The sequence below is a fragment of the Mytilus californianus genome, unplaced genomic scaffold (assembly GCF_021869535.1).
Source record: "Mytilus californianus isolate M0D057914Y unplaced genomic scaffold, xbMytCali1.0.p SCAF_2, whole genome shotgun sequence".
In the NCBI taxonomy this organism is placed as follows: Eukaryota; Metazoa; Mollusca; class Bivalvia; order Mytilida; family Mytilidae; genus Mytilus; species Mytilus californianus.
The window spans coordinates 45292997-45318821 of NW_026262668.1; the positions used below are offsets into that span (position 1 = coordinate 45292997).

Here is a 25825-nt window from a genome sequence, read left to right on the forward strand (position 1 = left end):
GATTTTGTCTTGATGATCATTTTTGCTTATTGAAGTATTTATCTATCTATTATAGTTTTTAAGATAATAGGCAAAAATGCAAAAAGTAAAGGGCAATAACTCCACTAAGAAGTCTTCAGAAGATGTTGACTTAAATATTTGTTCTATCATATTTGTCTCAAATATATGATTTGCAGAAAATCTATTAAACTATATGAATTTCCTATAAGAATCTTGCATAGAATATCTACCCAAGGGCAACAACTCTTTAACAATAATAGAACAGAGTCCCAATATCCCGAGCATTGCACATATTTTATCTGACCAAGAGCAATAACTTAAGATTTTTTTTGGGTTCTTCAAAACTTTTGATAAATATGTTACAGAAATGATGGCTTGAGAAAGCTTACAATGCAATTTTCAATATAACTAATATCTACAAGGGGCATAACTCTTTTCAAATAAGTTGGCACTGACATTGATTATATAAACCTTTGATATAAATTTGATAAAAATCTGGCAAGAATTGTACAAATGAGACCGTTTACAATGCAATTTACCATACAATTAATATGTCCAAGGGTATAATTCTTTTAAAAATACATGATTCGCACTGATTTTATGAAACCAATGATATAAGTTTTTTTTTAAATCTGGCGAGAATTGTACACTTGAGAGAGTTAATAAGACCAGAGGCACAGACAGATGGATGGACATAAGTCCAGTATTTCTATGTCCCCAGCAAGGCGTCACACGTGGGACAAAAGAAAAGATGTCATGTCTGCTAGTAAATTAAATTTAATTTTAAAAACATGTTTGTTTTGTACCTGTTCATCACCAGGGTTTGAAAATTTAGAACTATTATAGCCTGTAGAATCATCATTGTTCTGTTGGTTGTCAGATGGAGCATTTTCAGGCTTTAACTTATCAGATGGAGTATTTCCAGACTGTAACTTGTCAGATGGAGTATTTCCAGGCTGTAACTTGTCAGATGGATAATTTCCAGGCTGTAACTTGTCAGATGGATAATTTCCAGGCTGCAACTTGTAAGATGGAGTATTCCCAGGCTGAAACTGGTCAGATGGTTTTTCTGTTGAATCATTTTTAAGTTCATTTGATTGGTTACTTCTGTTTTCCACAATGGGCTCTGAAACATTTCCACTAGCTTTTTCTGTTGGTACATTGTCAACCTCCTTTGTTAAGCTTTTGTCTTCATCTATTGTATTATCTGTTGGAACAATCTCATTTGACCTGCTTATTTGATCTTCAAATACAAAAATCATAATTTTGATGTTTCTAGTTTTAAAAAGCTCTTTGCAAAGCAAAACATCCCTACAAATTCCCACAAAAAGATAACCTGAATAATCCAGTCCTCATATTTTCACTCACTTCGATCCCTACATCACTGAAGGACAATGACCGTAAGGGTGCGCTGTAATTATTTGAGTTAACACAAAGGAGGTTTTTAATATGGCAAAATGAAATGCTATCTTCACGTTCAACCTACAAAAAACTTACTAAATAAATTTTGTTATTATCAAATTCAGATAACTTAATGTGTCTTTATCACAAGTAAGGCAGTACCACATTTACCAGAAATTCTTTCAGTATCACCTAATATATCCTATGAATTTACCAGGCATATAAAAAAGAGCAACAGTGGTTAGAATACATGTCTGTGCATGATTAAAGTGATCTAAGTCCCTGATGGAAAGATTGGAAAAGTTGTGTGAATAATTTCAAATCTTATTTTTAGTTTTCTTCTGGTGGAGAAAAAAAAATGATATAGCACTATTGCTTTTAGTTCCACTAATGCATATCTTTAGAAAGTTAATAATTTTTGTTTCAGTAGATAAAAATACCTTAACATTTGTCAATATTTTTTCAATGATTTTGTCATGTATAGAAAACATAACAGTGATAAGACAATCCCCCAAATTGCACAGATTGTAAGCTTGATTTTACTTTTTTTACTTGCTCTTACTTGACCGAGTTCTAGAATGTCCTACCACAGATTAGGTAACATGTTGAAAAATTATATACTCTGGTTTGGAAAGTTGGTAATGCAAAAATAGACTATTGTGAAAGCTAGGTTTTTACCAAATATTGATGTCTTACTGTCAACTCTTTACATTTCTTTGATATTGGCAATAAAATGACTTTGAAAAAGTTGACAAACATGCTTAACCCCACCACATTCTTTATGTGCCTGTCCAAGTCAGGAGCCTGTAGTTCAATGATTGTCATTCCAACGTTCATGTCTGTCATATTTGTTTTTTTGTAAACTGTTTTGTTATTAATTAAGTTGTAAGTTTTCTCATTTGAATTGTTTCACATATTCATGTTGGGACCTTTTATAGCCAACTATATGGTATGGGTTTTTCTCATTGTTGAAGGCCATATGGTAATTGCTTAAATCCACTTCATTTTGACTCATGTGGGTAGTTGACATTGACAATCATACCAAATCATATTTTTATAAGGTTTGGTAACATGATGCAAAATTACAACCAATTCTTACCAGACTATCACTACATAAAATGACATAAAGTAGAATACAATAATTTTTTCCTAAACATATTGTTAGTTGTTCCGATCAAAACTATTCTAAATTACTGTGACTTAACTGTTGGTGTTGCTCTCCACCTATTGCAACTTATTCAAAATTCTTACCAAATTGCAATTTGTTTTATAAAACCAAACTGTTCAACTGGTCAGAAATTTGAACAAACTGCTGTAGAAAACCACAGTCAAGTTGTGAAAGTGCAAGGTGACAAAATAAAGCATACTTACAATCCTACAAGACTTTAATTCCTCTTCAATGTTGTTATGAAATCTCAGTCTAACAGTTTGTATAGAAATTTTATTGTTATTGTCATGCTAAAGGTGATAGGTAGTAATTTTGAATTGCTATAAAAATGTCCAAACTAAGCTTTCATACAATTTTTCTGTTGAAAAAGTCTTCTATATTCATAAGAATCAGACATCATTTGAATTAAAACATTTTATGTTCAGTAAAATATGTGTGAAATTACAATATGTTGTTAGCTATAGGAAGTTTCCATGGGAGATAATCAATTTTTCTTTCGAAAAGTCTTCTATATTCAAAAGAATAATGATTTAGGTTATCTCCCATGGAAACTTATTAACAACGTATTGTAATTTCACATATATTTTACTGAATATAAGATGTTTTAATTCAAATGATGTCTGATTCTTATGAATATAGAAGACTTTTTGAAAGAAAAATTGTATGAAAGCTTAGTTTGGACATTTTTATAGCAATTCAAAATTACAACCTATCACCTTTAGCATGACAATAACAATTAAAAATCAATTGTTCAGAGAACAACTGAAGGTCTTTCCACATCAATTTTCTAAATTATTGATGAGAAGCTACATCCAGTTTACTCAAAATTACTATTGGCGTCCAACTGCCCGTATGGAAATTTCGACAGGGACTCCAGCTGGACTTCGAGACGTATTCCAGTCTGACTTTGAAAAGTCCAGTCTGACATGAGCCGTACACGTACTTTTTCTTATACTTGGGTTATTTGCCAGCCGGTATTTTCTTAAAAGTCCAAACGCACTTTTTGTAATGCCGACAAGAAAATAAACACAGCTGGACTTTTGAGGAAATTTATTCCTTTCTGTAGAATGATCAGAAGGATTTTTGTCTTAGAAAATTTTACATTCATTTATGAGCAGGAATTTAGACTTTGAAAATTTTCATCAGCCAAATCTACCCTTGCAGAAATAAAAAGTTTGCCACAATAGATTCTGTTATTTGAAAGGAACAATTCTTTCAAAATGTAAAATAGTTAAAAATAAAAGTTTGCAAGTAATAATAATGATAAAATATTTTTTTGCAATATACTTTTAGTTCAAACTATAAGATGTGATACTTTCCCTAGATTTTCAATTCCATTATGGAATATTTAACATAGACTGTTGATGGAAAGTTAAAATTCAATTTTGGTGACTTTTAATTGAATTATATCCAAGTTATTGCGAACCCAATGAAAGTTTTCCATAGTGCCATCTCTATCTTGACCAGGTATTTAAACTTTTGTAAGTTCACCTGTCCTATTGAATAAACACAATAGCTATTGTTCTCGTGTAGTTTTTTCACTGGGACCTTTAAATTTCTTCTAAGAGAAATCTATCACTCATTGATTAATTTACCAGTGAATAAACTACACAGAGAAAAATAGCTATTGTATTCATTCAATAGGACAGGTGAACTTACAAAAGTTTAAATACCTGGTCAAGATAGAGATGGCACTGTGGAAAACTTTCATTGGGTTCGCAATAATATGTTTACCACTGAATTACAGGCTCCTGACTTGGGACAGGCACATACATACAGAATGTGGCGGGGTTAAACATGTTAGCGTTGATTTATGTTATATTAATAATATATTTTCATTCAGTTTAATATAAACATTGATTCAATCATAAACAGTTGATTTCTGACAAAACTTTCAACATTGTTCCTTTTAAAAAAAAATTTGTTTGACATGAATAAAAACTTGAAAATTATGATGTTCAAATTAAGATCTTCTTAAATGTGGTCCGAGTACACAGTTATTTCGTAGTGCATTTCTTTTAGACAATAAATGGAAATTAAAAAAATCCCACCTGCGCTTTCTCAATAATATTTTTACAGTGTGTTGTACTACTTTTGGGACAAATTATATCAAAATTATAGAAAACTTCATCGGCTCTAACTCAAAATATGGACAATTTCATGTTAAGGGGGTCTTCAAATCTTTTGACAGCTTCCGAAGTGCTAATTTTTAACATTTTTCAGCTGGATCAAATCACTACTTTACTTTAAAATTCATGACCCAAATTTTTTTACAGTGTCATTTCACCCCCCTACTTACTATTTGAGTTATTAAACATGGAGAAATAAATTTGGAAGGGGTATAAAAAAGATTGACAAGTAACACACTGTCCACACTAGGGACTATATTCGTGGACAACGAAAATCAAAGGACGATAACTGTGTACCCGGACCTAATAGGGTAGAAAAAGTTGACCAATCTTAATGAAACTTGGTATGACCAAAGCTTATTAAATTATAAGACTGCTTACAAAGTTTCATGGCAATAGGATATATATTATAGACAATATGACTAATTCTATATTCAACATTGCGTGTTAAATTTAGACGTTAAAATTGAAAATTTTCAACTATCAACATTTGGGGCTTAAAAAATTAAAATATTGCAAAAAAATACTTTTGAAATGCCTTAATATATAATATATTATGTATTAAAAGCAATAGAGTACTCATTTGTTTTAACAGACTTATCATAATTATTAAAAAGTCAAATTTATATGAGCCTGTGGCTAAAAATGGAGGTTTTCCAATGAAGGGGGACCTTACATGAAGATGTAATATTTTCCAGCAATTTTAAATTTGTAAAGCTTTTTGGTTATAAATAATCCTTACATATGTATTTAATGTACTTTAAATGGAAAGAAAACTTACAAATAACATATCACATTAGTTTAAAAGGGTCTTAGGCCAAGTAAGACTGAAAATAATTTAGGGTCAATTTAGGCCGTATCACATATTTACATTTAAAAATGCATATTGAAGCTATAGGAAATAAAATTTTGTGTCTTTTCTATCATTTCTATACTCAGGAGACATGATACAATAAATCTGAGCACAAAAAGACTCTTGCATTCAACTTTTTTTGCAGACAGTATGGTCTGATACAAAGATTTTTCACTTTTTAGTGAAAAACATGCATGCAATTTTAGTCTCAACAGGCTTATATTTGAACCACTTGCTATCCTACAGAAGAAAGGAAAGATATTATGTGACATAAAACAGGTACAAAAGACATTGTTAAGTGCTTTTTATACAAATTTAGTGAGGTCTTTATAATGGACTTCAACTTTTATGTTCCAAGCTCCTCACATTTAACTTGATCCAAACAGGGCGTTAGACGAGGATCATATATACAACACATTTTGCACATATTGTCCGAGATAATCTTCTTTTCTGTAGATTCAGAGTTCACAAATGAGTAATACAACTGGATTGAAGCATAGAAACACAAATATTGACACATAAAAACCTGTCAGATAGAAAGTGAGAATGCCACTTATGCATCAAAACTGAAAAAGCTATGAAATGCTTATTTTGACCATAAAATGTCAAAATTGGTCATTTTTGCAGACATTCTATCAAATAAAAGTTTAAATTCTTTAGTTTTATGCTATTTGATAAATTGACACCATCAAATCATTCAGGGAAGTTGCCAAAGTACAGATTCTATATTTCCTGATTTCACCTCTTAGGTCCGAGTACACAGTTATTTCGTAGTGCATTTCTTTTAGACAATAAATGGAAATTAAAAAAATCCCACCTGCGCTTTCTCAATAATATTTTTACAGTGTGTTGTACTACTTTTGGGACAAATTATATCAAAATTATAGAAAACTTCATCGGCTCTAACTCAAAATATGGACAATTTCATATTAAGGGGGTCTTCAAATCTTTTGACAGCTTCCGAAGTGCTAATTTTTAACATTTTTCAGCCGGACCAAATCACTACTTTACTTTAAAATTCATGACCCAAATTTTTTTACAGTGTCATTTCACCCCCCTACTTACTATTTGAGTTATAAAACATGGAGAAATAAATTTGGAAGGGGTATAAAAAAGATCGACAAGTAACACACTGTCCACACTAGGGACTATATGCGTGGACAACGAAAATCAAAGGACGATAACTGTGTACCCGGACCATGTATTCTATAACTAGACAAAAAAAAATCAAATTTCAATAGGAACATTGATAAAACTTTTGTTTGAAATCAACTTTTTATGATTGAATCAATGTTTATATTAAACTGAATGAAAATATATTATTAATATTGAATAAATACATCATCACACGCAGTTAATGAGTATAAAAAAAGTATTTTTGTCTATATATAAGAATTTTTTTTTACTCAGGTAAATTAATCAATGAGTGATAGATTTCTCTTAGAAGAAATTTAAAGGTCCCAGTGAATAAACTACACACAGAAAAATAGCTATTGTATTCATTCAATAGAACAGGTGAACTTACAAAAGTTTAAATACCTGGTCAAGATAGAGATGGCACTGTGGAAAACTTTCATTGGGTTCGCAATAATACAACAATTATTTAACATTTCTACTTTTTTCATAAAAAAAAACCACTAGCAACATCTGTTACAGGTTAAATTTATGCATTTTCTAGTATATTTATATTTAATTAGATGAATGTATAAAATTAATAATTATCATTCATTCTTTAACATCAATTAGAAACTTGAGCCATATAACAGTGATTTAATAGCAGTTAGTCTTGTAGAAATGTGCCATCTGTTTTCAATTAACCTCAGTCTGGACAGGTCACAGGAAGTACCATCTCCACAGAGATTGAGGCCATATGTAGGAGAACACATTTCGAAATACATATTTCTGCAATAACTATCACTTTTATTAAAAATTTCATAATTAAACAAATAAATAATTGATTTTCTTTCTTTAATATATCACATAATCAAAATTAAGGCACATGCAATTAGTCATGAGAGGAACATTTAAAACAACTCCTTAAACAACCTCATGTATTGCAATACAACAAAATTTGAATTTGGAATAAACAGGAAGATGTGTCTTCTTTCTTGAACAAAATGAGAATTGTACATAATTGGATGTAAAGCAAATGTTTGGAAGTATAGTTTTGGATTGCATATTCTGGTAAGAACAATAAATTGAATTCCACCATTTTGGTGATATTATCTGATATACTCTTTTTATTCAACATATTAATAAAATAATTACAATATTATAAATAGCTTAATTCTTATTTTTGAAGAGTAAAAAGAATAAAAAAACCTACATCAAATATTTATATTCATGCAATAATTTTCATCTTGTCTGTTATGTCACTGTCGCTTCCTGTTTTGAATTGTTATTTAAAAAAATGTATTGTTATATTTTTTATTCCCTCTGTATTAAGGAATGGTTATTATTTGAGTTGTTTTGAAAGTTTTTTGATTTCTACACTTTAAGTGATTTTCAAAGCCAACTTTATTTTTTTTTTAGCCACTTTAAAATTATTTAGGCTATTATAACCACAATTTTTTAGAAGTTAGCATTTAGCTTCTCAATTCCCCATTTCTGGGTTTTGCCAGTAAGAAAGTATAAAAAAGAAAAAGAAATAACCAGTATATATGCATAATGTCATCTGTCTTTTTTTTGTATTTTCAGATTATAGCAAGGGATGCATGATGCAAATTAAATCAGAAGAATCAACCATCTGAAGAAAAACTGAGCAGTGGTGGATCCAGGGGGAGGGTTCCAGGGGTTGGAACCCCCCATTATTTTGACGATCAATGCATTTGAATGGGGACATATGGTTGGACCCCCCCCCCTTATCCTGAGTTAGGAACCCCCCCTTTTGAAAATGGCTGGATTCGCCCCTGCTGAGATCATCTTTAAAAGTCAAACCGCACTTTTTGGAGTCCAGCTGGACTTTATAGAGTTCAACTGGACTTTTTAAAGTTCAGCCAGACTTTGTAAAGTCCAGCTGAACTTTAAAGAGTCCATATTTTTGCCAGAAATGCCGGCTGGATTTTTTTTCAGACGTACTTTTATTAAAGTCCAGCTGGTCTTTATGAACCGGACTCCTGCTAATTTAAATATTTAGAGCCGGTTTACAGCTAATTTCGCCGAAAGTCCAGCCGGGGTATTTATTATAAGAAATTCAATGAAAAGTCCAAATGAATATTATAAGTACGGTTCTCAGTACGGCTACTGTCAGGCTGGAGTATGTGTCATGTTTTTCATACGGGAGCTTAGGTTTCTTCATACTGATTCAATTAATATATGGTTTCTATATACTTTTGCCTGAAATAAGGGAGATTATTGCCAACTTCTGATTTAGAAAATGTCACTTCCGGTCTCATATGATAGCTTTATTTACACTGATTCCAAAAATATATGGTTTATATATACTTTTGCATGTAAAAAGGGAGACAATTAGCTACTTCCGGTTTAGAAAATGTCACTTCCGGTCTCATATGATAGCTTTATCCACGCTGATTCCAAAAATATATAGTTTGTATATACTTATACTCAAATGAAAGGTTAATGTATGTCCATTCAAAATATATGTGGTTTCTAGGTACTTTTCCATGACATAAGTGCAACAAGAGGCTGTCAGAGTGACAGCAAACCAGATTTTCCTGCAGAGGTCGAACCCTGAACAGTTGAGCAAGTATGGACACTACATTTAAGCTTAAAACAGCTCTGAATTTGGATTGTGATTGAATATTTGACACAGCATAGGTTTGTGACACAAAATGAATGTGGTTTAAGAACTGAAATACTTGAAATTGGACATTTAAATACCTATTATGGTCCGATATCAAAAATCTAAGTACATATTAGAATCAGCATATCAAAGAACCCCAAGAATTCAATTTTTGATGAAATCAGACAAAAGTTTACTTTAAGACCCTTTGGACCTCAATGTGGACCAATTTGATAAAGGAGCCCACAATCCAAAATCTCTCAATACATGGTTAGATTCAGCATTTCAAAGAAGTTGAACCCCATCAATTATTTTTTTGTTGAATCAAACAAAGTTTAATTTTGAACCCTGATTTGGACCAACTTGAAAACTAAGCCCAAAAATCTAATATTTAAATACAGGTTTAGATTCAGCATTTGAAAGAACCCTATATATATTTAATTTATGTTGAAATGAAACACAGGTTAATTTTATCCAAAATATTTTCTGTGCAAAGGGAAATAACTCAAACTGGATATGATGCATTTTTTCAAATTATAATCAATAATCTAATAACAACAACCAGTGATGACTAAGTTCTCTAAAATTAGATATGATTTAACACTCAAACATTGTTAGAATCAGCATATCAAAGAACCAAAGAATTCACTTTTTGATGAAATTAATCAAAAGTGTAATTTAGGACCCTTTGGACCTCAATGTGGTATTATCTTATTAATAATGAAAAGAAATACAGGTTTAGATTAAGCATTTCAAAGAACCCTATATATATTCAATTTATGTTGAAATCAAACACAGTTTAATTTTGGACCCCAATTTGGACCAACTTGAAAAGTGGGCCCAAAATCAGAAATCTAAATATATGTTTATTAATAGACAATATAAGCTTAGTTTTTAAAGGAGTTTACTTCATAAAAAAAAATATATAGCATTCAGAAAATTAGTTTTTACAGAATAACAAACAAACTTGCCACAAAATTCTACAAACAATTTACCAAAGAAAAGAAGAAAAAAATCCAAATTTTTTTTTATCATTAATACAATGTCATTTCAAAATCTAGAAAACTTATCAGTAACAAGAAATAATTGTAACAGAATGCTGTTACGTTAAAGTCTCCCAAACAAAGCTCCAATAATTTGTCATTCCCATTGTCGCTTGTCATTGGCAATGTCCGGTACAAATTGGTTTATGATATGCATTAGTGACGCCTATGGATATACCCTGTATGTCATTCAAATCTTCTTGAAATTACGAACAGGAATTTATATGGTTAAGGGGTGGAGATCTCGACCGTTTATAAGTTCTCAAAAGGGGGGGGGGGGGGGTGATCCCCAGGGGACTCTCCCTTTATTTCATATGATTTGTTTTTTTGTCCCGTACAAGAATATATATGGTTTAGGGGTGGGGATCTCGACCGTTTACAAGTTCTTAAACAGGAGGGGGGTGGGGTGACCCCAGGGGACTCACCTTATATTTCATTTGATTTGTGTTATGGTCCCATACAAGAATATATATGGTTTTGGCTAGGGGATCTTGACCGTTTACAAGTTTTCAAAAACAAGGGGGGTGGGGGTTACCCCAGGGGATTTCCCCTTAATTTCATTTGATTTTTTTTATTGTCCCATTCAAGAATATATATGGTTTAGGGGTGGGGATCTCGACTGTTTACAAGTTATCAAAAAGAAGAGGGGGTGGGGTGACCCCAGGGGACTCGCCTTGTATTTCATTTGATTTGTTTTATTGTCCCATACAAGAATATATATGGTTTCGGGGTGGAGATTTTGACTGTTTACAAGTTTTTCAAAAAAAGGGGGGTGGGGGTGAACCCAGGGGACTCCCCCTCAATTTCATTTGATTTTTTTTATTGTCCCATTCAAGAATACATATGGTTTAGGGGTGGGATCTCGCCTGTTTACAAGTTATCAATAAAATGCTCCGCAGGGCGCAGCTTGATACGACCGCAGAGGTCGAACCCTGAACAGTTGGGGCAAGTATGGACACAATATTCAAGCTTGATACAGCTCTGAATTTGGATTGTGATTAAATATTTGACACAGCATAGGTTTCTGACACAGAATGAATGTGGTCTAAGAACTTAAAAATTTTAAATTGGACATTCACCTATTATGGTCCAATATCCAAAATCTAAATACATGGTTAGATTCAGCATATCAAAGAACCCCAAGAATTCAATTTTTTATGAAATCAAACAAAGTTTAATTTTGGACCCTTATGACCTCAATGTGGACAAAGTTGATAACGGGGACCAAAAATCAAAAATCTAAATGCATGGTTAGATTCAGCATATCAAAGAACCCCATATATTCAATTTTTGTTGAAATCAAACAAAGTTTAATTTTGGACCCCGATTTGGACCAACTTGAAAACTGGGCCCATAATCAAAAATCTAAATACATGTTTAGATTCAGCATATCAAAGAACCCTAAAAATTAAATTTTTGTTAAAATCAAACTAAGTTTAATTTTGGACCCTTTGGACCTTAATGTAGACCAATTTGAAAACGGAACCAAAAATTAAGAATCTAAATACACGGTTAGATTCGGCATATCAAAGAACCCCAATAATTAAATTTTTGATGAAATCAAACAAAGTTAAATTTTGGACCCTTTGGACCTCATTGTGGACCAATTTAAAAACGGGGCCCAAAATCCAAAAACTTGATACACGATTAGATTCAGCATATTAAAGAACCCCAAGAATTCAAGAATAAAACCCCATTGAAATTGATCAAGAAATAAGCAATTTATACGAAGTATCTTCTTTTGCACAATACTGTGGAATTGAATATTTCTTGCTATTGCGCAATACTGTACAATTGACAATTTCTTGCTATTGCGCAATATTGTGCTATTGGATATTTCTTGCTATTGCGCAATACTGTGCAATTGAAGATTTCTTGTTATTGCGCAATACTGTGCAATTGAAGATTTCTTGCTATTGTGCAATACTGTGCAATTGAAAATTTCTTGCTATTGCACAATACTTATTATATAATAATTTACACATCCTGTTTGGTGTGTATCTCCTACCATATCATTATTATTTGCTTTTAAATATTAATCAGAAATAACCAACTTAAAATGGAAAATTTTAAAAGAAAAAAAAAAAGGAAAAAAAGAAAAAAAAAGAAAAAAAAAAAATCCCCCCCCAAATTTTTTGAACCCCCTTATGATTCATCACCCCCAAACTCAATCCCAGCCTTCCCTTTGTGGTATGGTACCTTGCAGTACAATTTCAGAGAGATCCATACACTTGAACACAAGTTATTGTCTGGAAACTAGAAAAATGCTTATTTTTGGCCCCTTTTTGGCCCCTTATTCCTAAACGTTTCGGGCAATTACCCCCAAACTCAATTCCAGCTTTCCCTTTGTGATATGGAACCTTGTAGTACAATTTCAGAAATATCCAAACACTTACACACAAGTTATTGTCATGAAACTAGAAAAATGCTTGTTTTTTGGCCCCTAATTCCTAAAATTTTGAGGCAATTACCCCCAAAATCAATTACAGCCTTCCCTTTGTGATAAGGAACCTTGTGGTACAATGTCAGAGAGATCCAACTTTTGGATATTAAAAATGGTGATAACTCAAAATGGAGATATACTAATATCTTGAAAATTGAACTAGACCTTCATTAAGTCCCAGGAAACAACATATTTAAATTTGAAAAAAAAATTTGTTAAAGCGTTTTCATGTTATTTTGCTGACAAGCTGTTTGGCAGCCGCCCGATCCGCCCAGCCGCCCCCCGTGGGTCACCCTTTTAATAACCGATATTTCCTTCGAAAATCCGGTTAAAAATGGCTACTTCTGGTTTACTCAAGGGCACTTCTGGTTGATATTGTTCAAGGTCATATGTCAACCAACAGTTTGCAAAAACCCTATGGCTTTATCATGTACCAAGCTGGAGTAATAATCAATTAACCTTAAATTGCATCATTTCAGGGACAATACTTCCTATAAGATGTCATTGGATTGTTTCAGATCAAATATATCATATCTTAATCACAATTAGGCAAACATTTTGCACTAGTTCTTTTATATATATCTTTAAAAGCATTGAAAAGTGACAGAGGAGACCAAATAACAAGGAAAAGTCAAAATTTAGAATATGACCTTGACCTTTGACCTTGGCCTCAATTTCATTTAAATGAACCAAGGACCTCAAATCAATATACCTTAGGTCTCTATCACTTACCATTCATGTATATATATCCCTTATGTCAAATACAGAAGAGGAAATAACTGTCATATGGAGTTTTCGTATCGCTTCGGTCAAAATTGGACAAAACATCCTGAGTATATAACGAGCAATATGGTAAAATAACTTTGTCGCTTTCTCTTGTTCGGGAGATAACTCCTACAAAGAAAAGTATTTGGTTAAGCAGGGTCAATTTCAAAAGCGCAATAACTGTTCGATATCATATGCAAAAAATCTAAGCGACATCTTGTAAAACCACAATACCCCGTAAGAAAAAAAAGTGGCGGAAGAAAAAAGAAAAAAAAAATTAAAAACCAATTGTTCAGAGAACAATTGAAGGTCTTTCCACCTTATTTCTAAATTTATTGAAAAGAAGCTAGTTCGTGTTTACTCAAAGTTAAAATTGGCATCTTATCATCAGTTTCTTCATACTGATGCGATAAATAAGTGGTTTCTATATACTTCTGAATGAAATAAGGGAGATAATTAGCTACTTCCGGTGAAATAAATGTCACTTCCGGTCTCATATAATAGTTTCTTTCACACTGATTCCAAAAATATATAGTTTCTATATACTTTTGCTTGTAAACCAGGAGATAATTGGCCACTTCCGGTTTATCGAAAGTCATTTCTAGTCTTCAGTGATAAGTTAATGTATTAAAATTACAAAATATATGGATTCCGAGTACTTTTCCATGAAGAAAGTGCAAAAATGGCTACTTCCGGTTTTCTCAAGGTCACTTCCGGTTGTCATTTCTCAAGGTCATATGTCATCCAACCTTTTGTAAAAGGTCATATGGCTTTATAATGAACCAAGTTGAAGTAATAATCAATTAACCTTATAATTGGACATTTCAGGGGCACTTAATCCTATAAGATGCCATTAGATTGTTTCAGACCAAATGTAACATATCTTCATTACAATAAAGCAAACATTTTGCACTTGTTGTTTCATATATATCTTTAAAAGTGTTTGAGAAACTGCAAAAACAAGGAAAAGTCAAAATTGAGAACTTGACCTTGACCTTTGACCTCATTTTCTAAGTTAGGACCTAGGGACCTCAAATAAAAAGATTCCAGGATTATACGGTTAACGGTTAATGAGTTAAAAAAAACATACCGACAAATTTATTTGGTAAAGGTAGATAACAGAAAAGTGGAAAGACCTAATAATCAGAACAAATACAATAGGTCTTTCCACAGAAAAGTGGAAAGACCTAATAAAATTTCTATACAAACCGTTAGACTGATTTTTCATAATAACATTGAAGAGGAATTAAAGTCTTGTAGGATTCTAAGTATGCTTTATTTTATCACCTTGCACTTTCACGACTTGACTGTGGTTTTCTACAGCAGTTTGTTCAAATTTCTGACCAGTTGAACAGTTTGGTTTTATAAAACAAATTGCAATTTGGTCAGTATTTTGAACAAGTTGCAATAGGTAGAGAGCAACACTAACAGTCAAGTCACAGTAAGAATGTACATGATGTATGACTATGTAGCAAATTTTTTTTTATATCCTAACCTGTAGATGCTGGATCTTTTATACCAGTTAATTTGTTGGTAAAACCTAAGTCTTCAGTTTGTGGTTCTCCTCCTGGAACTCCTTTGGAAAATACTTAAAGAATATAAAAATATATCTGAATAATCAGAGATGTGGAGTTTACATCAATGAATTAGCAACCCAACAACAAAAACAAGCATTCTGAGAGTATTGCATGGCAATACATAGTCCCCTACCAGTTAAAAATTCATTATACTCGAACAAAATGCTAACTTGTTCTATAACTTGTCATGGTGTAAACTATATAAAAAATATCAAGTCAATATCTTTAAGCATGACGAAAAGTGTGGAAAACTGATTATTTGAGTGAATTTTTCAAGTCCAAGGATCATAACTCTGGACAAAATCATCAGACCAGAACAAAATTCACACTTGATCTGTAACTTGTCATGATAAAACTGTATACCAATTATCAAATCATTATCTTCAAGCATGACGAAAAAAAGTGTGGAAAACTGATTATTTGAGTTAATTTCTAAGTCAAAGGACCATAACTCTGGACAAAATCATCAGACCGGAACAAAATTCCAACTTGATCTGTAACTTGTCGTGATAAAACTATATACCAAATATCAAATCAATATCTTTAAGCATGAAGAAAAAAGTGTGGAAAACTGATTTGCCGGACTGACGGATGGACAGACAGACAGACAGACAGACAGACAGACAGACAGACAGAGTGCAAACCTAAAGTCCCTTTCGACTTCGTCGGTTGGGGACTAATAACCAAAAGATATCTTGAGGCCAACATTTTCAACAATAGACAGGACATGCAGTGTCAGTAATGGTGTCTATAAAATATTTCCAAAAAAAAAATGTATTACTACAGTTGGACAAAAAGAGGGTGACCTGACAAGGCAGTTTTGCTTAATACAGGTGACCTTTTTAGCAGGTTTGACTGTGCAACTGCATAATCTAATATACTGTTAACACAGAGATATGTCTCTCCTGTCCCCAGAAAATTCAGAAAAAGACGATCTGATGTACAGCAACATTGCTAATTAATTCAAAGTTGCTGGACCATGACCGAGAACAGCGCGTCAAAATGCTTCAAACTGAGATGTACTGATAGTAATGAAACTTTATAGAAATATCATTGCCTTACTAGTATCATTAGTAGTTTCTATCATGTCTATCAAACTAAATTATATATATAACTTCAGCAGAAAACTTAACATTGAAAATTGGTAATTTATCAAAATTCACTGGACCATGAAATAGTCTTCAAACTGATATGTACTGATAGTAAAGCAATTTTAAAGAAAATATAATTGATTTATCGAAAGCAGTTCCTATCAAACTGATTTAAGTAGAAAACTTAACATTGAAAATTGGTAATCAATTCAAAATCATTGATTTATTACAAGTAGTTACTGTCAAACTAACTGAAGAGAAAACTTAACATTGAAAATTGCTTATTAATTGTAAGTGGCTGGACCATGACCTTGGTATGTACTGATAGTAAAAATGCAACTTTACAAAAATTGTCATTGATATATCACAAATAGTTCCTATTAAACTGACTTAAGCAGAAAACTTAACAATTGTTGACGTCGCCACCTGGAAAGCAACACCTACATGACCTATGTCTAGCTTTACACCACTTTCATTGCAGGCGAGACATAAACTAAAAATATTCAATCCAAATGGTCAATTTCAATAAAAGTTGCATTATGTTAGTCAAAATAACAAACAAAACTGTTGGAAAAATAACGATAAAAATTCTGTGAGATGAGTTTACTCACAATTGGACTTTTCTGCATTATCTGACTGGGATCCAGGAACTTTATCTATTAAAATGCCTGTTGGAGACTCAATCGTTGTCTCTTCTCCTTTATCATTTTCAGTTTCTGCTCTAATTAATAGTCCATCTTTATTTGAAATTTCAACAGGGTTTTCTGGTTCATGCTGTTTTTGATCTTGTTTTTCCATGTTATCATTTGCTTTTAACATGTTTAATCCATTCATATCAGATACACTTGTGCTTTTACCCTGTAACACAGAATCAGTTCTTGATGAGGTTTCTGGATTAACAAATGGTGTCTTACCATTTGTAACTTCTGCATCCTCTTCGCTACCTATCTTTTTATCTAGTTTATCCCCTACATTATGTGTCTCCTTTTCTTGTTTTGTTTGTTGATCACTGGGTCTATAAGCTTCTCCTCTCATCTGGCTTTTACTTTCTTTTGATATTTTCCCTTGGCAATTTCCCATGCCTTTTGTTAACAGTTTACTAGAATTCTGAAAATAATCATGATAAAGAAAAATAAAATGCTCCGCTGGGGCGCAGCTTGATACGACCGCAGAGGTCAACCCTGAACAGTTGGGGCAAGTATGGACACAACAATCAAGCTTGATACAGCACTGAATTTGGATTGTAATTAAATATTTGACACAGCATAGGTTTCTGACACAGAATGAAAGTGGTCTAAGAACTTAAAAATTTTTAATTTACCTATTCAAACCATATCATTATTATTTGCTTTTATATATAAATCAGAAATAACCAATTTAAAATGGAAAATTTTAAGGAAAAAAAAATCCCCCCCCAAATTTTTTGAACCCCCTTATGATTCATCACACCAAACTCAATCCCAGCCTTCTCTTTGTGGTATGGTACCTTGCAGTACAATTTCAGAGAGATCCATACACTTGAACACAAGTTATTGTCTGGAAACTAGAAAAATGCTTGTTTTTTGGCCCCTTTTAGGCCCCAAATTCCTAAACGTTTAGGGCAATTACCCATAAACTCAAACCCAGCTTTCCCTTTGTGATATGGAACCTTGCAGTACAATTTCATAAAGATCCATACACTTACACACAAGTTATTGTCCTGAAACTAGAAAAATGCTTGTTTTTTTGCCCTTTTATGGCCCCTAATTCAAGTTTTGAGGCAATTACCCCTAAAATCAATCCCAGCCTTCCCTTTGTGGTATGGTACCTTGCAGTACAATTTCAGAGAGATCCATACACTTGAACACAAGTTATTGTCTGGAAACTAGAAAAATGCTTATTTTTGGCCCCTTTTTCCTAAACTTTTTGGGCAATTACCCCCAAACTCAATTCCAGCTTTCCCTTTGTGATATGGAACCTTGTGATACAATGTCAGAGAGATCCATACACTTAAACACAAGTTATTGTCATGAAACTAGAAAAATGCTTGTTTTTTGCCCCTTTTTGACCCCGAATTCCTAAAATTTGGAGGCAATTACCCCCAAAATCAATCCCAGCATTCCCTTTGTGATATGGAACCTTGTGATACAATGTCAGAGAGATCCATACACTTACACACAAGTTATTGTCATGAAACTAGAAAAATGCTTGTTTTTTGCCCCTTTTTGACCCCGAATTCCTAAATTTTGGAGGCAATTACCCCCAAAATAAATCCCAGCATTCCCTTTGTGATATGGAACCTTGTCGTACAATGTCAGAGAGATCCATACACTTACACACAAGTTATGTCTGGAAGTTACAAAAATGCTTATTTTTGGCCCCTTTTTGGCCCCTTATTCCTTAACTGTTGGTACCATAACCCCCAAAATCAATCCCCACCTTTCTTTTGTGGTATTGAACCTTATGGTAAAATTTCATAGAGATCCATTCACTTAAACTAAAGTTAGAGTGCGAAAACTAATGTGTCTTCGGACGACTACGATGACGCCGGACGACGACGATGACGACGACGACGCCATACCAATATACGACCACAAAATTTTTTTTGCGGTCGTATAAAAATGGACATTTCCTTATATAAATACGTTAAAAGATTTATGTACTTATTCATAATTTGCCTTTTTAGAATAAAAATTCATATATCATATATTCTGGGTATAATTTTGTAAAGCCCCCATCAAAATATTATGCAGGATTTGACACTAACTAACATGACTAAATTCCTTTACTAGCCCATATGGCTAGTTAAATTTTCATTCTTCTAGCCCTCCAAGTGCCGAAGGCACGAACCTTTCTAGGAAATAAATGAAGCTAAATCCAGTGTTCTGGAGCATTTCCAGAGCGCTTTGAGCATGTTTAGCACAATTAATGTTTCATTTTCCATGTTTTCACTGGTTTGCTAACAAAAAATTAAAAAAAAACTTTTCATTTTTAATATCAAATCATCTCTATTAAGTATCTGTATAATCTGGTCACAATTCTTAATGGACTCCTTCTTTGGCTCAGTTGTTTGTTTGGGTGTTTTGCAGGAGGAGGTTTGATTAATAAGCATATGTACATGTTTACATATTATTTATAACCATATATATATAGTCTTAACAATGATCTGCCCACAGGGTACACATGTAAAATGTTATTTCAAATATGACACATGTACAAATGAGCATGATGATTTGGTCATGTTGGTCTGGGACTGTTTTAAATCAAAATAACATACCTAATAAATCACAATTCCCAGTCAACTTTGAAAAAAAGATCTATATATATAAATCCGTGGGAAAATAACTATCGTTTCACTTTCGGTTTCTCTTTTCATTGTAACGTGTATATTTTACTTAGCTGTCGTAAACACGGTAAAGTGTTGAATTTACAACTTTGACATATATGATGATAACTTTCCGTATACAATTAGCATAACATATCCCACTTAAAATTTTATGTTACTTTTACCGTACAAATAAGAAAATTTTCATATCTAAATTCTAATTTGCATTTAGAACTGACATTGTGTTGAATTACAATAAGTTAACACATTTTGGCGGGAGTTTGGCCAGCTCTGAGTGTAATTACAAAGGGATCTGTAGTTTCATATTGCATTTCTTAGTAACTGAAAGTTTTTATGTGTTTCAAAAAAAGATAAAAAGATAGATTTATTTGATCAAATGTCAACATAAAAATGTTATAAAGTAAAATAACAAAAACGATACGGCCGAACTCCAAGGAAAATTCAAAACGGAAAGTCCCTTATCAAATGGCAAAATTAAAAGCTCAAACACATTAAACGAATGGAAAACAACTGTTATATTCCTGACTTGGTACAGGCATTTCCTTATGTAGAAAGTGGTTGGTTAAACCTGGTTTTATAGCTAGCTAAACCTCTCACTTGTATGACAGTCGCATAAAATTCCATTATATTGACAACAATGTGTGACTAAAACAAACAGACAATAGTCAGTGGTAAAACAGATCCAATTGTATCTGTAATAGTGATAGCCGTTTCTATGCTTATCCTGAAGACTTTGTCCTTTCACAATAAAAATTGCTTGAATATTTTACGGGACCTCGGTGGCCGAGTGGTCTAATTAAGTAGTTGAACTAGTCACCACTGTATCACCAGCCTGTCAACATTAAAGTTGTGAGTTCGAATCCGGCACGTGGCAGGCGCGTTCGACTCCAATCTTAATTGTCTAGGATTCTCAATTTTCATACCGAAGGTCGGTGGTTCTCTCCTGGCACTCCGGCTTACTCCACTAATACAAACTGACCGAAACCGTCGGAAATAGCACAATAGTGCTGAAAGTGGTGTTAAACCCAATCAATCAATTAATCAATAAATATTTTACCAAATTACAGTTTGAATTCATCTCTACAAACTGATCAACTGAAAAACAGTGTAGAACGTAGTGAAAGGTTGTTAATATGAAGCAAGTGCAGTGAAATAAAAAAAATAAACTTACAATCCTATAGGATTTGAATTCTTTGTCTGTTTGACACGCAAAATATTTTGATTATTTCAAACACTGATTAAGTTTTTCATGTCCAACACTAAAGTACACATGTGTAACCTCTTTTCCATTTGGACTCCTCCTGATCCCTTATTAGAGATCAATGAAACTTTCTCGAATTCGTCACACAATATTATGCCATTATACACCTCTTTATGCTCTGATATTGTTTTTTAACCATTTTTGGGGGGTTTCCCTTTAGCAAACCCTGGACTTTGCCATTGTTTTATCTTGGGGAACCCATTTGTATTTACAACTCCCATCATAAACCCTTTATCTGTTTAAACTTGCTCAGAATCTTGACCATAAAACATGTATTATGCCATTCCACACCTCCTATTTTGTTTTTATACGACCGCAAAATTGTCGTCGTCGTCGTCCGAAGGCATTTGGTCTCCAAACAATAACTTGAGAATAAGTGTATGGATCTCTATGAAATTGCACTACAAGGTTCCATACTACAATAAAATGCTCCGCTGGGCGCAGCTTAATACGACCGCAGAGGTCGAACCCTGAACAGTTGGAGCAAGTATGGACACAACATTCAAGCTTGACACAGTACTGAATTTGGATTATAATTAAATATTTGACACAGCATAGGTTTCTGACACAGAATGAATGTGGTCTAAGAACTTAAAAAATTTTAATTTACCTATTCAAACCATATCATTATTATTTGCTTTTATATATAAATCAGAAATAACCAATTTAAAATGGAAAATTTAAAAAAAAAAAAGGAAAAAAAAATCCCCCTCCCAAAATTTTTTGAACCCCCTTATGATTCATCACCCCTAAACTCAATCCCAGCCTTCCCTTTGTGGTATGGTACCTTGCAGTACAATTTCAGAGAGATCCAAACACTTGAACACAAGTTATTGTCTAGAAACTAGAAAAATGCTTGTTTTTTGGCCCCTTTTTGGCCCCAAATTCCTAGAATTTTGAGGCAATTACCCCCAAACTCAATCCCAGCCTTCCCTTTGTGGTATGGTACCTTGCAGTACAATTTCAGAGAGATCCATACACTTGAACACAAGTTATTGTCTGGAAACTAGAAAAATGCTTATTTTGGCCCCTTTTTGGCCCCTTATTCCTAAACGTTTTGGGCAATTACCCCTAAACTCAATTCCAGCTTTCGTTTTGTGATATGGAACCTTGTAGTACAATTTCATAAAGATCCATACACTTACACACAAGTTATTGTCATGAAACTAGAAAAATGCTTGTTTTTTGCCCCCTTTTTTGCCCCTAATTCCTAAAATTTGGAGGCAATAACCCCCAAAATCAACCCCAGCATTCCTTTTGTGATATGGAACCTTGTGGTACAATGTCAGAGAGATCCATACACTAACACACAAGTTATGTCTGGAAGTTACAAAAATGCTTATTTTTGGCCCCTTTTTAGCCCCTAATTCCTTAACTGTTGGTACCATAACCCCAAAATCAATCCCAACCTTCCTTTTGCGGTATTAAACCTTAATATGGTAAAATTTCATAGAGATCCATTCACTTAAACTAAAGTTAGAGTGCGAAAACCAATGTGTCTTCGGACGACGACGACGACGACGACGACGCCAACGTCATACCAATATACGACCACAAAATTTTTTTGAGGTCGTATAAAAAGAGGTTGAGAATAATCTTGGGGGTTATTGTCTTAACTGTTTGGGAATTAAGGGCCAAAATGGGGCCAAAAACAAGCATTTTTTTTTGTTCAAGACAATAACTTGTGAATTAGTGCATGTATGGATATCTATGAAATTGTACCAAAAGGTTTCATACTTCAAAAGGAAGGTTGAGATTGATTTTGGGATTATGTCCCAAATCGTTTAGGAATTCGCGGCCAAAAAGGGGTAAAAAATTAGGATTTTCGGGTTTCTGGACAATAACTTGAGTATAAGTCTATGGATCTCTATGAAATTGTACCACAAGGTTCCATGGCAAACAAAAGGAAGATTGGGATTGATTTAAAGGTTTGTATGCTGAATCTAAGCATGTATTTAGATTTTGGTTTTTGGGCCCTTTTATCAACTGTTTAGGAAAAAGGGGCCAATAACAATACTGTTCTAATACTTTGTATAAATTGTTTATTTCTTGACCAATTTCAATGTGGTTTAATTCAAAGTCTCGAATTCTTGGTGTTCTTTAATATGCTGAATCTAACAGTGTTTTTAAATTTTGATTTTTGAGCCCCGTTTTTGAATGGGTCCACATTGAGGTCCAAATTGTCCAAAATTATACTTTGTTTAATTTCATCACAAATTTAATTATTAGGGTTCTTTGATGTACCGAACCTAACCGTGTATATAGCTTTTCAATTGTGGGGACTGGTTTTCAAATTGGTCCACGTTAAGGTCCAAAGGGTCCAAAATTTAACTTTTGTTTGATTTCAACAAAAAATTTAATTCAAGGGATTCTTTAATATGCTGAATCTTGACATGTATTTAGATTTTCGATTTTTTGCCCAGTTTTCAAGTTGGTACAAATCGGGGTCCAAAACTAAACTTTGTTTGGTTTCAACAAAAACTAAATATATGGGGTTCTTTAATATGCTGAATCTAAGCATGTATTTAGATTTTGGTTTTTGGGCCCTTTTATCAAATTGGTCCACATTGAGGTCCAAAGGGTCCAAAATTAGACTTTGTTTAATTTCATCAAAAATTGAATTATTGGGTTCTTTGATATTCGATTATAACCATGTATTTAAATGGTGAGTATTAGAGCATAATAGATAAATGTCCAATTTCAAATTTTTAAGTTCTTGGACCACATTCATTCTGTGTCAGAAACTATGCTATGTCAAATATTAAATCACAATCCAAATTCAGAGCTGTATAGCAAAATTAATAGAAATTGTAAGTAGTTAGATATTCTGAATCTAACCGTGTATTTATATTTTGGATATTGAACCATAACAGGTATAAGTTCAATTTTAAAATTTCAGTTCTTTGACCACATTCATCCTGTGTCAGAAACCTATGCTGTGTCAAATATTTAAGCACAATCGAAATTCAGAGCTGAATCAAGCTTAAATGTAGTGTCCATACTTGCCCCAACTGTTCATGGTTCGACCTCTGCGATCGTATCAAGCAACGGGGAGCATTTTATTTTAGCAAATCATAGATTTTGCCATTTCATTATATACATGTATATATATATATATATATATAGAGAGTGGTTTCTTGGGGCTGATGGATCCATAACATACTGAAGCGTCTCATAAACATTTCAATTTACAAACTGATTACAAACATCTTTACAATAAGATCACATTTCTTGACACAGTAACGCAAGTGAAGAAAAAGGGAAATCATCCTTGAAATATATTAATTTTAATGATTCCAACATAGGAACTGTCAATAATATTTGGGATAGCAGTGGGACTCATCCATACTCCGTAAAGATGGCTACTATTAAAGTTTAAGTTAAAATTGCCACGGGCATATAATGATTCTTCAGTATCAGAGGTCTAGATTTTCAATAAACTCTATTCTAGCATACTGCCAATTATGTAACATTGAACCAGAAGATACGACTCATTTTATCTGAGCATTTTATACTTAGATATGAAAAGCTGTCATGCAAAAGATCCAAGAGCTGAAATTTTTTCTTATTAATTAGTAATAAGTATATGGTGATGGATTAGTCCGCATGCTGTAAATAAGTTGATGTTTTATTAACTTTAAGTTTATGTACATACACTGTAAACCGATTTTAAGAGTGCTCCGTGTGTAAGGGTTAAGGCCTTCAGTTATGGGTGCAAATAATTACGCTTTAGAAACGAAGCTCCTGCTAGAGGAGGAAGATAAAGACTAGGTAACAGGCAAAGGTAACAGGTGAAGGATTGAATCATATTTATAGATCTGTATTGCAAGCCCACAGACAAACATCAATATCTTTCTCCTTCGAGTTGTCATCCTAAACATTGCACTAAGAGCATTCCCTACAGACAGGTCTTCTGAATAAAACGGATTAGCTCCACCAATAATCATGACTGCAAAAAGGCGATTACTTCATTTTTTTGTGTACTTCGCGGTCACCTATAAAATCAAGGCTACAGAAGAAAAGACATTGATGGAGGGCTCCTTTCGTGCTAACAACACCAGCCAAGATGAACTTTACAATATAAAGAGAAAAGGGTCAACAAAAGAGTGCCATTTGTGCTGACTTACCATCCCAAATTTGACAAGTTATCACTTTTTAGATATTAAAACTTAGCTGTTTGGTAAGATAAAGTCTTAACCATACATCTGTAAAATTGAGAATAGAAACGGGAAATGTGTCAAAGAGACAACTCCACCAAAGAGCAGAAAACAGCTCAAGGCCACCAATGGGTCTTCAACACAGCGAGAAAATCCTGCACCCGGAGGCGGGCTTTAGCTGGCCCCTAAACAAAAATGTATACTGGTTCAGAGAAAATGGACGTCACATGCACTAAACTCCGAAACATTTAAATGAACAAAAATATTTAAAAAAATACAAGACTAACAAAGGCCAGAGGTTCCTGACTTGGGACAGGCGCAAAAAAATGCGGCGGGGTTAAACATGTTTTGTGAGATCTCAACCCTCCCTCTATACCTCTAGCCAATGTAGAATAAACAAACACACAGAAATACGCACAGTAAAACTCAGTTTAAAAGAAGTCCGAGTCCGATGACAGAATAGGTAACAAAAGAAACTAAGCAAAATGACAATGATCAACATAAATTAACAAAGGACTACTAGCAGTTACTGACATGCCAGCTCCAAACCTCAATTAAACTGATTGAAAGATTATGTCTTCATCATATGAAAATCAAGCACAATCCTTCCCGTTAGGGGTTTAGTATCATACCATCATAAAATATACGAGGAGAACATAACCTGTATCAAACCAACGACTGGTTTTAGAATAGATGTGTTTAATTGCAATACTCATAGAAGAAGACCCTATATTAATACTGAACCAATAACAATGAGATGAAGAACAACGATCAAGAGTTGTTGACGTATTTTCTAAACTATGAAGTCCTTCCTTTAATCACAAAGTGATTAAAAATTGTTCTAGAGTTGTCTCTCTTTGTCTGTTAATT

General features: G+C 33.1%; 1 protein-coding gene across 4 annotated transcripts in view; it reads right to left on the reverse strand.

Moving 5' to 3' along the window:
• Positions 1-25825, reverse strand: part of LOC127727976 (general transcriptional corepressor trfA-like) — a 143362-nt gene that overhangs the window by 21101 nt on the left and 96436 nt on the right. For 3 of the 4 annotated variants that reach the window (XR_007993954.1, XM_052235114.1, XM_052235113.1), the window contains exons 7-8: positions 15040-15132; positions 807-1243 (exon numbers count right to left, since the gene is read on the reverse strand). Coding sequence is in view for 3 of the 4 variants with exons in the window: in XM_052235114.1 (XP_052091074.1) it covers positions 807-1243; positions 15040-15132 (530 nt within the window). In the remaining variant the exon portion in view is untranslated. Of the gene's footprint in view, positions 1-806; positions 1244-15039; positions 15133-16823; positions 17320-19468; positions 19559-25825 lie in introns of those variants that run through there. The other variant, XM_052235117.1, reaches the window with a different exon arrangement.